Source organism: Strix aluco, chromosome 11 (genome assembly GCF_031877795.1).
Source record: "Strix aluco isolate bStrAlu1 chromosome 11, bStrAlu1.hap1, whole genome shotgun sequence".
NCBI lineage: Eukaryota > Metazoa > Chordata > Aves > Strigiformes > Strigidae > Strix > Strix aluco.
Genome location: NC_133941.1, coordinates 23713902 through 23729639, shown reverse-complemented (window position 1 = coordinate 23729639; position 15738 = coordinate 23713902). Strand labels below are relative to the sequence as shown.

Below are 15738 nucleotides of genomic sequence, written 5' to 3'. Positions count from 1 at the left end.
TGATCCCCAGTGTCCCCCTGCGTCAGCCCTGGATCCCCCCACATGTCCTCTCGGGTCAGCCCAGGGTCCCCCAAATGCTCTCTGGCACCTCCGGGGTTCCCAGTATCCCCCTGGGTCACCCCCAGAGTGTCCTGCTGGCTTCCCCCGGGTCACCCTGCTGTGCCCTGTGGTCTCCCTGGTCCTGCCCATTCCTCTCGGGGTCCCCACCAGTCACCCCGGGGTCCCCAATGTGTCGCGGGGCCCCCCTGGGGTCCCCCATGTGCTGCCCCGCTGGGACCCAGCGTCCCCCTGATCCCACGTGTTCCCCTTCGGGCTCCCTACTGTCCCTTGGAGTCCCCCTGGGGTCCCCAAAGTCCCTGGAGGTCCCCCTGAGTCCCTGCTGGGGTGCCCCCATCTTCCTCCAGTGCTGCTGGGTCCCCTTGGGGTCCCCAAAATCTTGCTGGGGGTCCCCCGCTCCAGCTTCATCCCCTCGGGGCCCCCCAGGTTTCTCCCGGTCTCCCCCAGTCTTCTCGCCGTGTCCCGCCGCTCCCCGCAATCCCCCCCGTGTCACCTCAGGGGAGGCACAGTCCCCCTGCCCAGCTCCGGGGGCCCCCCAAATGCGTGGGTGTCGTCCCCCCCCCGGCAGGCACTGTGCTCACCGCCCCGCGGCAATAAAGCCGCTTCGTTACTACCTGGTGTCACGCCCCGCGCCCCGCCGGGGTCTCCCAGCCCCTCTTTGCCCCGGCGCGGGAAAACGGGGCCGGGGCGGGGCAGAAGAGCGCAGGAGCGGCCAGCGCTGGCCCCGCCCCCGACGAGGCCCGGCGCCGCTCCTCTGCGAGACCTCGACCCCGCCGGGGCCCCGGCTACGGGCAGGCCACGCCACCGCCCCCGGACGCCCCGTCCAACCGCAGGAGCGGCCGCTGCGGGCCCCGCCCGGTCACCCAGGACACGCCCCGCCAGGGTCTGGCGCCCGCGTCGCCCGGGCCAGGGGCGGGCGCGGGATTCCCCGGCCGGGGCCCTTCCCCCGGGACTGGGACACCCCCCACCCCTCCCGGGACTAGGCCCTCCTCGCCCTGGGACCCCCCCGAGGCCGTTTGACGCCCGGCACTTGCCCCCCCTGCCCGCCCGCTCTGCAGATGGGGCACCCGAGGAGGTCAGGCAGCCCTTGGCTGTGCTGTCCTGCTGCTCTGGGGGGCTGTGAGCTCCTCGCCGCCCCGTGACAGTGCCCGGAAAACAGGACAGAGCTGCCCGAGGGGACGAGCTCCCCTCCCTGGGGGGCAGCTCCCCCGGCATCGCTCCGGCGGCTCTCCTCGAGCACCCCGAGAGCCATCCCCACGCAGCCTCGCCCGGCCGTGAGGTCACAGTGGGGCCGTGACATCAGAGCAGGGCTGTGAGGTCACAGAGCCCCGTGGGGGCACGCTGGCTATAAATACTGACCGCTCAGTCCCTGCCCCCACTGCAGCGACAGCAGCAGCAGTATGGTACGAGTGCAGGGAGCCATGGCCCTCACCCGCCACCTCCTCCTCATCCTCCTCCTCCTGGTGGCCCTGCACGCCAGGGCTGCCCGGGCTGCTCCGTGGCGACCGCGGGGAGCAGGTAAGCCAGCGGCCACTGGCGCAGCCTTTCACGGGCCAGCGGGCTCTTCTCCCCGAGAAGCGTGGATGGTGGCTTTTTCCCTCCAGTGCTTCAGCGAGGGCTTTGTCTCTGTGTGCGAGAGCTCTCCCTGTACAAAAGCCCCCAGGAGCCGTACGTTGGTCCATCTGCTCCTCGAGGGACGTTGCACATGGCCCGGAAGGAGTTTGTGGAGAGCTGCCAGGTGCCAGCCAAGAGCTCACCAGGCCCCTCTGCGGCTTTGACAGCCTCCACCTTTGTCTGCCCCCCACGTGGTTACGCGAGCCCCTTGCCGTGCCTGCATTTGCCTAAGGCAGAAGTGGATCCCAGCATGCAGGGGCAATGATTCTCATCTCTGCTTGCTTCTAGATGAGGCTGGGGGCAGCGGTTATCCAGCTTCTCGGCTGGATGTTGGTTTGGAGCCCTTGGGGCATCCCAGAGGTAAGTTCTCAATGTCCCTTTCCTTGAAAGAGTAAACACTGACAAGGTGGCAAGAGCTTATTCAGGTGCAATTTCCCATCAGATCCTCTCAAGGTCGACGGTTTCCCGACATCTTCAACTCTTCCTGTCCCGGAGCCTGAGAGCAGTCCCACAGGTAAGTCAGTGGGAGGAGGGAGCATGTACCTTTTCGTCGTCTTTCCGTGTGCAATGCAAGTTGCTCCTCTGTGCCTCAGCCAGGCTTTACCTCTCATCTCTTCTTTTTGGCAGTGATCTCAAAGCCCAGACGAGAAAAGACAAGAAGAGCAGACTCAGGTACTGAGATTCCCGCTGGGGTCCCCAAGTGGGAGACGTGTCCTGAAACCTGACAGTGGCTGCGGGCGGTGCCCGTGCTGGGGCAGAGATCAAAGGGGAGAGCAAGGCTCGAGTGTCTCTTGAAAAGGCCCGACTCTGTCCCCTCGGGGGGTTGGAGCTGGCCCCAGGGCAGGGAGAGTCGGGGGTGGGTGGCTCTACCCGCTGCAGGGATGGTTTTTGTCCGTGTCCCTTGAAGCAGTGACTGGCCAGGCAGCTGCGCTCCCCCGCCCGTGCTCTCCTCCTGGCTGCCGGAGTTTTGTTTAGAGGGACAACCTGTCCCAAAGGGCGGGAGGGTGCCGCAAGCTTACTGGTGGTGCACCGGAGGGACTAACGTCCTGAATTGCTCCTCCAGGTGTGGTCGGGGAGAGAACGGATTCCCTTCTCCAGAGCATCACAGGTTTTTTCCTTCGCTTGGGTGTGCAGACGGTCTGCATCCTCAGTGCACTAGCGGGTTCTGTGACATTTGCACTGGTGCTGTGCTGTACCCAGGTGCGGCAGTGGTGGAGGAGAAAAGGGTGAGTTGATTTTCACCCCTCACCCCGCTGCTTCTTGGATAGCTGCTTGTGGGCCGCGCTGGGGAAGAGAGTTCCCCTGTGCCTCCTCCAGCCGAGGGCCTCAGCCGCCTCCTCTCTCCACAGGCGCACCGCGGCAGACTCCGGACAGTGGCTCGAAACCGGCGGCCCCCCCTTGCACCTGCCACAGCCGGACCAGCCGCCCTGGTACCCCTGAGCTGGGACCAACACCCAATGCAGATGCCGGGAAGCCCAGCGCGCCCACCCTCCCCAATGTCCCCACTGCACCCCCAACCTGTCCCCGGCTGCCATGACACTGCACAACCCACCCAGCACCCCACTGTCCCCGCCATTCCCGTGCCCCGTCCACCATTCCCGAGCTGCTGTGACACTGCGCACCTGTTTTGGCGATTAGGGATACTAATTAAAGTAGTTTTCACACCAGAGTGAAAAGAGCAGGCGTATTTTACTAGACATAACTCAATAATATAACAGAATAATACGGAAAACATACAGTAAGAAAAGACAGAACAGTGCACTCAAACAAATAGGAACATACAGGGTGATGCATCAAATCATTACTACCTGAGAGAATAGTGATTAAGAAAGATCCATCACCACTTGCGTACGTTCCCATCATCCAGACCCGCAGGCGCTGGGCAGCCCCGGTTGCATCGAGGATTTGTTGAGCCTTTCCCGGCAAGTGGGAAATCCTACGCGGTGCGTCCACCCGTAGCTGAGGCACCCAAAGTCGCTGTGAGCGGGTCCAGCCTTATATACCCAAAAATCAGCAAGCCAGAATAACTGGCACCTTTGTTTTAAGCAGAAATATCTGGTTTCAATCTCACATTAGATTCCCCCAGAGCCTGGCCAGGGCTCAAGGGAGAAGCTAAGGGAGCCTCTCTGCTTATCTAACTGGATGAAGCGCAAGGTCTCACATCAGGCCACAGTGCCAGACAATGGTGCCCAAGGCCCTGTTACTTTATCCATTTGGCTCAGGGCCTGTTGTTCAGGCTTCAATACTTCCACTCTTTACATCAGAATAGGTAGGTGGTTATAACTTAGTACCCACCTATAGGTCAACTCTGGCTTGGGCCGGTTGTCCAAGCCTTAGCGCTTCAGCACCCCACCCAGCAGCCCCCGGCCCCCACCCCCGCTGATCTGGCCCTCTGACAGGGACTGAAGGTGGCCCCGCCAGGGCAGGGGTCGGTGGTTTGGTGACAGAATCCCGCCACCAACAGCTTCGGGGTTCAGCCCTTTGTCCTCAGATAAAGAGGGACAGAGCCGTCGCACAAGTGTCGCGGTGGTACCAACGGCAAACCCCCCGAGGCGCCAGCACCGGCTGAGCTCCAGGCCCGGGCGCAGCCGTGGATGCCCACGGTGTCCGTCCGTGGCGTCACCAGGCAGGAGCCAGGCATGGGGCTGGCAGAGCATTCCCCGTACTCTCCACAGTCATCCAAAAATGTTACTTAAAAGCAGATGATGCCTCAAGTTCAGAATTCTATGAATTGCTCGGGTCTCAATAGATTTCATCTCTAGACAGTTAGCAAGCTGTAGTAGTGACAGCATAGCCCTGCGGCACATCACTGAGCCCAGCCCTCTCCTCCTCCGCTCTTCTGCACGTCTGCGCGCATCGGCCACAGAAGGAGCAACTTGCACTGCACACGGAAAGACGACGAGAAGGTAGATGCTCCCTCCTCCCACTGACTTACCTGTGGGACTGCTCTCAGGCTCCGGGACAGGAACAGATGAAGATGTCGGGGAACTGTCGACAACAAGAGGACCTGAAGGACAATTGCTCGGAATAGGAGTCCATGAGAAAAAAATGAGGTGCATCTGAAAATCTGAAGCAGCCGGGAAGGTACAAGCGACTCCTTTGGGATGATCCTAACAGACTAACACCATCCCTGGACGTTTGACAGAAGACCAGAGAGCTGCATCTTGATTCCCATAGTAGGCTGTGAATTTGCAGATCGTCAGGAGAGGCTTAGGATACACGAGATAAAACGGCTTAGCAGGAAGAGAGCAAGACCATGTTTTGATCCTTACTGCGAGTCTAACATAGCCCTGGCCTAACTGGCTCTTTGTCTTTTGTTCACCTAGGTACAACACGAGTTTTGAGTGCCAAAGCTTTTCCCACGTCTTCCACGTCTGTTAACGTTCACAAAGTAGATGCAGAAACGTGCTACGATCTATTACGGGCTGTGGGCTTGCAAATTCGAACCGCTGTTCTCTGCAAAGAACACGCGGTACAGGCACTCTGCCATCCCCAGTACTCCCAGTAACACACGCGCAGAGCACAAACATTCCCGTAGAAGACCTTGCGCCCAGCGTCCTCGCTAGGTAAGTGGCCTTGCTGGGAGGCCCGTAAGAGCTGGTGGAAAAAGCTGCCACCTCACTACTCTTTCATCTTCACCCAAAGGGATCTTGTGTTGGAACAGTTCCCCGCTCTCCAAGTAGGTGCCTTATTCTTGGAGGGAAAGACACGCAGACATCACCTGGAGACGCTCGTGTCCCGCTCAGCGCCGTCAAGCCTCTACTCTGCTCCCGCCCGGCTGATCCGCAGGGGATCCCACTTCCCACAAGTGCTGCCGTCTCTCACGTGACTCCACTGATGCGCTGACCCTGGCAAAGCCGCAGCCCAGCTTTATTCCCAGCTCCCCCGGTGAAAGGCCTCGCGACATACCGGAGGCCCTTCCATTCTCCGTGCGTGAGGAGCAAGTAGGCTACATCTCGCTCGAAAAAAACACGCAGAGCCCAACACTTTACAGCGTTTCTTTCTCGTGCTTGCCCAGATCCCCCTGGATGGCGTCCCGTCCCTCAGGCGTGTCAACGACACCACTCGGCTTGGTGTCATCTTAAATCGCTTAGCGCAGGTGACTACGCTGGAAAGACCGCAGCAAGTTTGAAGTCGCGCTGTAGATAACGCCTTGGGTAAGTTCAGGCTGTTTAACGCCCGAGCGTTGCTGTGAACGGAACGTGTCACACGTGACAACAGGAGCCACGCCGGTAAGTAACTGCTCTGGTGAACCCCCCCGGCAGCTGGGGATGCTGATACCTGCTCGGAGAACCAAGGAAGAGGAAGCGCTGTTCCCTAAATACTGTTTAATTAAGCTAAAGAAACAGTATTGTTTTTGAAGGTTCATCTTAATTTGCTTGAAAATTCGATCACGGATAAAAATGGACCGATTTCTCTGATGAAGCACCATATGTTTTTGTCGGAAGCCATTTCGAAGGGAGTTTGTGAGGGAGGGCGGTCACCCGTCTGTCATCCGCCGCGTCTCACGCCCATTGGGTGTGGGGCCGCACGGCACCGCCCCCCCGCGGGACTCTCTCTCCTCAGCGGGAAAATGGTGTCCGCCCCCTCGGGCATTTCTGCCGAGGCGCCGTCGGGCGCAGCCCCAAAATGGCGGCACGGGCGGGCGGCCCCAGTGCTGCCGGACACAGATCGGTCCCGCACTGCGCCAAAGGGTGGGAGCGTGGCCCCAGGCACCAGCACTGGGGGAGATGGAGAACTTGCCCCAGGTGTGTGGAGGCGCTGCCTGGTCGGCACAGCAGCAGTGGTGATTTCTGTGCCGCTTGCGCTGCTGCTGTGCTGTGTCTGGATGGGGGAGGGAGGCCATGGCTGTCGGCTGCCACTGCCGCCGCCTCCTCCTGGTGGCCCTGCACGCCGGGGCTGCCCGGGCTGCTCCGTGGCGACCGCGGGGAGCAGGTAAGCCAGCGGCCACTGGCGCAGCCTTTCACGGGCCAGCGGGCTCTTCTCCCCGAGAAGCGTGGATGGTGGCTTTTCCCCTCCAGTGCTTCAGCGAGGGCTTTGTCTCCGTGTGCGAGAGCTCTCCCTGTACGAAAGCCCCCAGGAGCCGTACGTTGGTCCATCTGCTCCTCGAGGGACGTTGCACATGGCCCGGAAGGAGTTTGTGGAGAGCTGCCGGGTGCCAGCCAAGAGCTCACCAGGCCCCTCTGCGGCTTTGACAGCCTCCACCTTTGTCTGCCCCCGACGTGGTTACGCGAGCCCCTTGCCGTGCCTGCAGTTGCCTAAGGCAGAAGTGGATCCCAGCATGCAGGGGCAATGATTCTCATCTCTGCTTGCTTCTAGATGAGGCTGGGGGCAGCGGTTATCCAGCTTCTCGGCTGGATGTTGGTTTGGAGCCCTTGGGGCATCCCAGAGGTAAGTTCTCAATGTCCCTTTCCTTGAAAGAGTAAACGCTGACAAGGTGGCAAGAGCTTATTCAGGTGCAATTTCCCTTCAAATCCTCTTGTTGTCGAAGGTTTCCCGACATCTTCATCTGTTCCTGTCCCGGAGCCTGAGAGCAGTCCCACAGGTAAGTCAGTGGGAGGAGGGAGCATCTACCTTTTCGTCGTCTTTCCGTGTGCAGTGCAAGTTGCTCCTTCTGTGGCCGATGCGCGCAGACGTGCAGAAGAGCGGAGGAGGAGAGGGCTGGGCTCAGTGATGTGCCGCAGGGCTATGCTGTCACTACTACAGCTTGCTAACTGTCTAGAGATGAAATCTATTGAGACCCGAGCAATTCATAGAATTCTGAACTTGAGGCATCATCTGCTTTTAAGTAACATTTTTGGATGACACTGGAGAGTACGGGGAATGCTCTGCCAGCCCCATGCCTGGCTCCTGCCTGGTGACGCCACGGACGGACACCGTGGGCATCCACGGCTGCGCCCGGGCCTGGAGCTCAGCCGGTGCTGGCGCCTCGGGGGGTTTGCCGTTGGTACCACCGCGACACTTGTGCGACGGCTCTGTCCCCCTTTATCTGAGGACAAAGGGCTGAACCCCGAAGCTGTTGGTGGCGGGATTCTGTCACCAAACCACCGACCCCTGCCCTGGCGGGGCCACCTTCAGTCCCTGTCAGAGGGCCAGATCAGCGGGGGTGGGGGCCGGGGGCTGCTGGGTGGGGTGCTGAAGCGCTAAGGCTTGGACAACCGGCCCAAGCCAGAGTTGACCTATAGGTGGGTACTAAGTTATAACCACCTACCTATTCTGATGTAAAGAGTGGAAGTATTGAAGCCTGAACAACAGGCCCTGAGCCAAATGGATAAAGTAACAGGGCCTTGGGCACCATTGTCTGGCACTGTGGCCTGATGTGAGACCTTGCGCTTCATCCAGTTAGATAAGCAGAGAGGCTCCCTTAGCTTCTCCCTTGAGCCCTGGCCAGGCTCTGGGGGAATCTAATGTGAGATTGAAACCAGATATTTCTGCTTAAAACAAAGGTGCCAGTTATTCTGGCTTGCTGATTTTTGGGTATATAAGGCTGGACCCGCTCACAGCGACTTTGGGTGCCTCAGCTACGGGTGGACGCACCGCGTAGGATTTCCCACTTGCCGGGAAAGGCTCAACAAATCCTCGATGCAACCGGGGCTGCCCAGCGCCTGCGGGTCTGGATGATGGGAACGTACGCAAGTGGTGATGGATCTTTCTTAATCACTATTCTCTCAGGTAGTAATGATTTGATGCATCACCCTGTATGTTCCTATTTGTTTGAGTGCACTCTTCTGTCTTTTCTTACTGTATGTTTTCTTACTGTATGTTTTCTGTATTATTCTGTTATATTATTGAGTTATTTCTACTAAAATACGCCTGCTCTTTTCACTCTGGTGTTTGAGTTTAATTGGTATCCCTAATCACCAAAACAGGCGCGCAGCGTCACAGCAGCTGGGGAAGGGTGGGCGGGGCACGGGGATGGTGGGGACAGTGGGGTGCTGGGTGGGTTGTGTGGTGTCACGGCAGCCGGGGACGGGTTGGGGGTGAAGTGGGGACAGTGGGGAGCGGGGCGCACTGGGCTTCCCAGCATCTGCAGTGGTTGCTGGCATTGGGCTGTGGCAGGTGCATCCGCCCAGTGAAAGCAGAGCTTCTTGGCTGCTGAAGTGTGGCAGCCTCTGGCTGTCTTTGTTTTCAAGGTCTCGCGGTAGTTGAGACCTTTGGCCAATGGAGCCGCTATTGACTGCAGGTCGGATTCGGCCTGGGTATAAATGGAGTCCCCTGGGGGAGCCATTTTGAGCTCGTCCCCCTGGAGCTGCACGCTGCGGTCGAGGACTCTCCCCTTGCGTTCGGGCCGCCGCCCAAGGAAACTCCTCGAGGTGCCTTGGGTCGGGATGCTGCCCTGAGCAGGTCCTCGAGGTTGAGAGCCCTCACTTGTCAGGTGGGTGATAGAGCGTTTTGGGTTGTCGTTAAACCCTAGGGAGTGAAGTTTTGTTTGCGTTTGGGGTTGCCGTGAAACCCCTGGGGTGTGAGGCTTTGTTTTACGTTTCGGGTTCCCGTTAAACCCCAGGAAGTGAAGCTTGCGTTTGGGGTTGCCGTTAAACCCCTGGGGAGTGGGGATTTGTAAAGTATTTTGGGTTGTTGTTAAACCCCAGAAAGTTATTCTGTTCTCCTCTTGCGGACATTCGAATCTGTAATTTACGGAGAGCTGGTTGGCTGTTTTATTAAAAAATAAATTTAGTTATTTTTTTAAAAATTGGTGGTGGATTCCTCATTTGGAAGCCTCCGTAACATGGGCCCAGCTCAGGGGTACCAGGGCGGCTGGTCCGGCTGTGGTGGGTGCGAGGGGGGGCCGCCAGTTTCCAGCCCCTGTCCGGAGGCTGCCGCGGCGCGCCTGTGGAGAGAGGAGGCGGCTGAGGCCCTCGGCTGGAGGAGGCACAGGGGAACTCTCTTCCCCAGCGCGGCCCACAAGCAGCTATCCAAGAAGTAGCGGGGTGAGGGGGGAAAAATCATCAACTCACCCTTTTCTCCTCCACCGCCGCCGCACCCAGGTACAGCACAGCAGCAGCGCAACTGTCACAGAAATCACTAGTGATACTGCGCTGAGCATGCAGTACATCCACACATCCTGGGGACAGGAAACAGCTGCGATGATCTGGAGAGGGGAAACCGTCGCTGTTCTCTCCCCGACCACACCTGGAGGAGCAATTCAGGACGTTAGTCCCTCCGGTGCACCACCAGTAAGCTTGCGGCACCCTCCCGCCCTTTGGGACAGGTTGTCCCTCCAAACAAAACTCCGGCGGCCAGAAGGACAGCACGGGCGGGGGAGCGCAGCTGCCTGGCCAGTCGCTGCTTGGAGGGACACGGACAAAAACCATCCCTGCAGCGGGCAGAGCCACCCACCCCCGACTCTCCCTGCCCCCGGGCCAGCTCCCACCCCCCGAGGGGACGGAGTTGGGCCTTCTCAAGAGACACTCGAGCCTTGCTCTCCCCTTTGACCTTTGCCCCAGCACAGGCACCGCCCGCAGCCGCTGCCAGGTTTCGGGACGCGTCTCCCACTTGGGGACCCCAGCGGGAATCTTAGTACCTGAGTCTGCTCTGCTTGGGTTGTCTTGTCTGGGCTTTGAGATCACTGCCAAAAAGAAGAGACGACAGGTAAAGCCTGCGCATGGCTGAGGCACAGAGGATGCAGGGGGACGGGGAGGTGCCCTCGAAGCCCCTGCCCAGTCTGGCAGTCAGGGCATCGCTCTGGGCCTCGGCTCGCGGGAGGGCTCCCGCTCTGCGCTGCTCTGGCAGACACACAGCGATCCCGACGGGCGACGCCGGCTGACCGCGGGGCAGCAATTACCTGGCGTGCCGGGGGCTCGCGTCGCCTCCGTTTCTGCGGCAGAGGCTGGCAGGGAGCCACTGCTTCCTTTGGGAAACGCCGTCTCCTGCGCAGCCTCTCGGTCCGTCCCTTGAGGAAGCAAGCGGGACAGTTGGGTCAGATGGAGCCGCTCCCTGTTGGGGAGATGGTGCCTTCAGGAGGCCACACTGTTCAGAGACCTCGATCAGGTTTAGGAAAATCTGCCTGCTGACGTCTGCACAAACCAGCGCTGAGCAGTCACGGGACAACCGGGGACCAGCTGCCCTTGGGACTTGGCCTGAGCCATGACTGGCAGCAGAGGCTCTGCACCAGCTCTGGGGCTCGCCAGCGCCTGCAAGGCGTGAAACCCGGCATCGCTGCTGCGAGGCTCTGCTCAACCCCCTCCCGCTGTCCCAGGCTACGGCGTCTCCAGACGAGTATCTGAGCGCTCCGGCTGTCTTGTGGCTAAGGCTGAGTGAAAGAAATACACCCACCGTGTCCTCTCTCCAATTCCTCCAGGGTTTTCTTGACATTGTCCGAGGGCTCCGGGGACTTTTTCCCTCCTTCTGCAGGGTCCTTTTCTCTTGCAGCACCTTAACAGAAAATATTGGGCTCAATTTCCCATGAACAAATTACAGAACACCAACGCACAGCCCGTGAGGGCAGCAGAGACAGACTACACACCCTTGCGACGCCAGCCGGACTGTGGTGCAAGATGCAGCCGAGGAGCTGGGAAAGCCCTCCCTGCGGGCACGTCTGTAACGAAACACCCAGAGAAGCTCAAGAGACACTCGAGCCTTGCTCTCCCCTTCGACCTTTGCCCTAGCACGGGCACCGCCCGCAGCCGCTGCCAGGTTTCGGGATGTGTCTCCCACTTGGGGACCCCAGCGGGAATGCTCAGTACCTGAGTCTGCTCTGCTTGGGTTGTCTCGTCTGGGCTTTGAGATCACTGCCAAAAAGAAGAGACGACAGGTAAAGCCTGCGCATGGCTGAGGCACAGAGGATGCAGGGGGACGGGGAGGTGCCCTCGAAGCCCCTGCCCAGTCTGGCAGTCAGGGCATCGCTCTGGGCCTCGGCTCGCGGGAGGGCTCCCGCTCTGCGCTGCTCTGGCAGACACACAGCGATCCCGACGGGTGACACCGGCTGACCGCGGGGCAGCAATTACCTGGCGTGCCGGGGGCTCGCGTCGCCTCCGTTTCTGCGGCAGAGGCTGGCAGGGAGCCACTGCTTCCTTTGGGAAACGCCGTCTCCTGCGCAGCCTCTCGGTCCGTCCCTTGAGGAAGCAAGCGGGACGGTTGGGTCAGATGGAGCCGCTCCCCGTTGGGGAGATGGCGCCTTCAGGCCGCCACACTGTTCAGAGACCTCGATCAGGTTTAGGAAAATCTGCCTGCTGACGTCTGCACAAACCAGCGCTGAGCTGTCATGGGACAACGGGGGACCAGCTGCCCTTGGGACTTGGCCTGAGCCACGACTGGCAGCAGAGGCTCTGCACCAGCTCTGGGGCTCGCCAGTGCCCGCAAGGCGTGAAACACGGCATCGCTGCTGCGAGGCTCTGCTCGACCCCCTCCCGCTGTCCCAGGCCACAGCGTCTCCAGACGAGTATCTCAGAGCTGCAGCTGTCTTGTGGCTAAGGCTGAGTGAAAGAAATACACCCACCGTGTCCTCTCTCCAATTCCTCCAGGGTTTTCTTGACATTGTCCAAGGGCTCCGGGGACTTTTTCCCTCCTTCTGCAGGGTTCTTTGCTCTCGCAGGACCTTAACAGAAAATATTGGGCTCAGTTTCCCATGAACAAATTACAGAACACCAGCGCACAGCCCGTGAGGGCAGCAGAGACAGACTACTCACCCCTGCGACGCCAGTCGGACTCTGGCGCCGGATGCGGCCGAGGAGCTGGGAAAGCCCTCCCTGCGGGCACGTCTGTAACCAAACACCCAGAGAAGCTCCCGTCACCTCCTCTGATCTACATCGCCAGAACCGAATCGCTGAAGCGGCGAGGGGACCACGCAAGGAGAGGGCACCCACGGGCAGGTCTCCCTCCTCACACCCGCAGAGGCGCCCGGCTGCCTGAGCTTTGGGCTTTGAGCTGGCGGCTCTCGCAGGGAGGAAAACAAAACCCCGGACGTACCCACGCCATCTCCCGCAGGCTCGGTCCCAGGACCTGGTCGGGAAGCTGCGTCGCCTTCACCCACGGGCACGTCTGCAAAGAAGCGCACGACAGATCAGCTCCCGGGACACCGCTCAAGGAACTTCCTCGGAGCGGAGTGGCAGCCAGTGGAAGTCAAGGACTCCGCAGCACTCCCCTTTCCCTTCCCCTCAGGAGCACGGTGCAAAGAGTTACCGCGTGCCTGCAGCGGCACCACGCTGGGACCAACGAGCCACGCGCGGAGCTGCCGGGAGAAAGGGCTCCCCGGAGCTCACACCAGCTCTGAACTCGGCCCCAACAAGCCCACCGGGAGCAGCTCAGGCTCCCAGGGGCCGGCAAAAACAGCTTCGCAAGGGAAAGCGCCCCGGGGCACATCGCTGAGCCCAACCCCTTCCCTCTCGGCTCTTCTGCCCAGCTGCGCATCGGCCAGAGCAGCAGCAACTTGCACTGCACACGGAAAGACGACAAAAAGGTACATGCTCCCTCCTCCCACCGACTTACCTGTGGGACTGCTCTCAGGCTCCAGGACAGGAACAGATGATGATGTTGGGAAACCGTCGACCTCGAGAGGATCTGATGGGAAATTGCACCTGAATAAGCTCTTGCCACCTTGTCAGCGTTTACTCTTTCGAGGAAAAGGACATTGAGAACTTACCTCTGGGATGCCCCAAGGGCTCCAAACCAACATCCAGCCGAGAAGCTGGATAACCGCTGCCCCCAGCCTCATCTAGAAGCAAGCAGAGATGAGAATCATTGCCCCTGCATGCTGGGATCCACTTCTGCCTTAGGCAAATGCAGGCACGGCAAGGGGCTCGCGTAACCACGTGGGGGGCAGACAAAGGTGGAGGCTGTCAAAGCCGCAGAGGGGCCTGGTGAGCTCTTGGCTGGCACCCGGCAGCTCTCCACAAACTCCTTCCGGGCCATGTGCAACGTCCCTCGAGGAGCAGATGGACCAATGTACGGCTCCTGGGGGCTTTTGTACAGGGAGAGCTCTCGCACACAGAGACAAAGCCCTCGCTGAAGCACTGGAGGGAAAAAGCCACCATCCACGCTTCTCGGGGAGAAGAGCCCGCTGGCCCGTGAAAGGCTGCGCCAGTGGCCGCTGGCTTACCTGCTCCCCGCGGTCGCCACGGAGCAGCCCGGGCAGCCCTGGCGTGCAGGGCCACCAGGAGGAGGAGGATGAGGAGGAGGTGGCGGGTGAGGGCCATGGCTCCCTGCACTCGTACCATACTGCTGCTGCTGTCGCTGCAGTGGGGGCAGGGACTGAGCGGTCAGTATTTATAGCCAGCGTGCCCCCACGGGGCTCTGTGACCTCACAGCCCTGCTCTGATGTCACGGCCCCACTGTGACCTCACGGCCGGGCGAGGCTGCGTGGGGATGGCTCTCGGGGTGCTCGAGGAGAGCCGCCGGAGCGATGCCGGGGGAGCTGCCCCCCAGGGAGGGGAGCTCGTCCCCTCGGGCAGCTCTGTCCTGTTTTCCGGGCACTGTCACGGGGCGGCGAGGAGCTCACAGCCCCCCAGAGCAGCAGGACAGCACAGCCAAGGGCTGCCTGACCTCCTCGGGTGCCCCATCTGCAGAGCGGGCGGGCAGGGGGGGCAAGTGCCGGGCGTCAAACGGCCTCGGGGGGGTCCCAGGGCGAGGAGGGCCTAGTCCCGGGAGGGGTGGGGGGTGTCCCAGTCCCGGGGGAAGGGCCCCGGCCGGGGAATCCCGCGCCCGCCCCTGGCCCGGGCGACGCGGGCGCCAGACCCTGGCGGGGCGTGTCCTGGGTGACCGGGCGGGGCCCGCAGCGGCCGCTCCTGCGGTTGGACGGGGCGTCCGGGGGCGGTGGCGTGGCCTGCCCGTAGCCGGGGCCCCGGCGGGGTCGAGGTCTCGCAGAGGAGCGGCGCCGGGCCTCGTCGGGGGCGGGGCCAGCGCTGGCCGCTCCTGCGCTCTTCTGCCCCGCCCCGGCCCCGTTTTCCCGCGCCGGGGCAAAGAGGGGCTGGGAGACCCCGGCGGGGCGCGGGGCGTGACACCAGGTAGTAACGAAGCGGCTTTATTGCCGCGGGGCGGTGAGCACAGTGCCTGCCGGGGGGGGGACGACACCCACGCATTTGGGGGGCCCCCGGAGCTGGGCAGGGGGACTGTGCCTCCCCTGAGGTGACACGGGGGGGATTGCGGGGAGCGGCGGGACACGGCGAGAAGACTGGGGGAGACCGGGAGAAACCTGGGGGGCCCCGAGGGGATGAAGCTGGAGCGGGGGACCCCCAGCAAGATTTTGGGGACCCCAAGGGGACCCAGCAGCACTGGAGGAAGATGGGGGCACCCCAGCAGGGACTCAGGGGGACCTCCAGGGACTTTGGGGACCCCAGGGGGACTCCAAGGGACAGTAGGGAGCCCGAAGGGGAACACGTGGGATCAGGGGGACGCTGGGTCCCAGCGGGGCAGCACATGGGGGACCCCAGGGGGGCCCCGCGACACATTGGGGACCCCGGGGTGACTGGTGGGGACCCCGAGAGGAATGGGCAGGACCAGGGAGACCACAGGGCACAGCAGGGTGACCCGGGGGAAGCCAGCAGGACACTCTGGGGGTGACCCAGGGGGATACTGGGAACCCCGGAGGTGCCAGAGAGCATTTGGGGGACCCTGGGCTGACCCGAGAGGACATGTGGGGGGATCCAGGGCTGACGCAGGGGGACACTGGGGATCACGGGGGCACAGGGGACAACGGGACAGGTTGGGGGGGCTTTGTTAGCCCTAACGAGGCCGGGGGAGGGGCTTGAGGGGCATCCCTGTCACCGCTGCCACCCCCATCTCCCCCGCACGCACTGCATGGTGGCCCGCTTGGATGCCGTCCCCTGCCGCCTGGCTGCCGACCCTGTGAAGAATATGGTGGTGATTCGTGTTAAAATACGATGACTTTGTTAAGAGTTTACCATGTACATAAGTTAAAGGAGATTGGTCCTAGTTTTATGGTTAAAAGGGGTTTGGAGGTTTTTTTCCTCAGTGACAGATGCTAAGCAGGTGGAAAATTGCTGGCGGGACCCCTGTCAGAAGACCCCAGCAACACCGGATTGCGCAGGTGAAATATGATTGGAGGAATCCCTGCCAGGAGCCCCGGCAACACCAGAAAGCCCGGGAAAGTTTGAGGGACCCCGCTGCGCATGT

At 61.3% G+C, this 15738-nt stretch overlaps 1 protein-coding gene across 1 annotated transcript; it reads right to left on the bottom strand.

Moving 5' to 3' along the window:
• Positions 1-9330: 9330 nt before the first annotated feature.
• Positions 9331-14404, bottom strand: LOC141928460 (uncharacterized). The gene is made up of 14 exons (XM_074836713.1): positions 13706-14404; positions 13250-13321; positions 13096-13167; positions 12577-12648; positions 12297-12368; positions 12107-12205; positions 11616-11723; positions 11355-11399; positions 11135-11206; positions 10945-11043; positions 10454-10561; positions 10193-10237; positions 9627-9801; positions 9331-9499 (listed from the first exon to the last, which is right to left on the bottom strand). Exons 1-14 carry the CDS (start codon positions 13821-13823, stop codon positions 9409-9411), a joined length of 1248 nt encoding a protein of 415 aa, XP_074692814.1. The 5' UTR covers positions 13824-14404; the 3' UTR covers positions 9331-9408.
• Positions 14405-15738: the final 1334 nt, after the last annotated feature.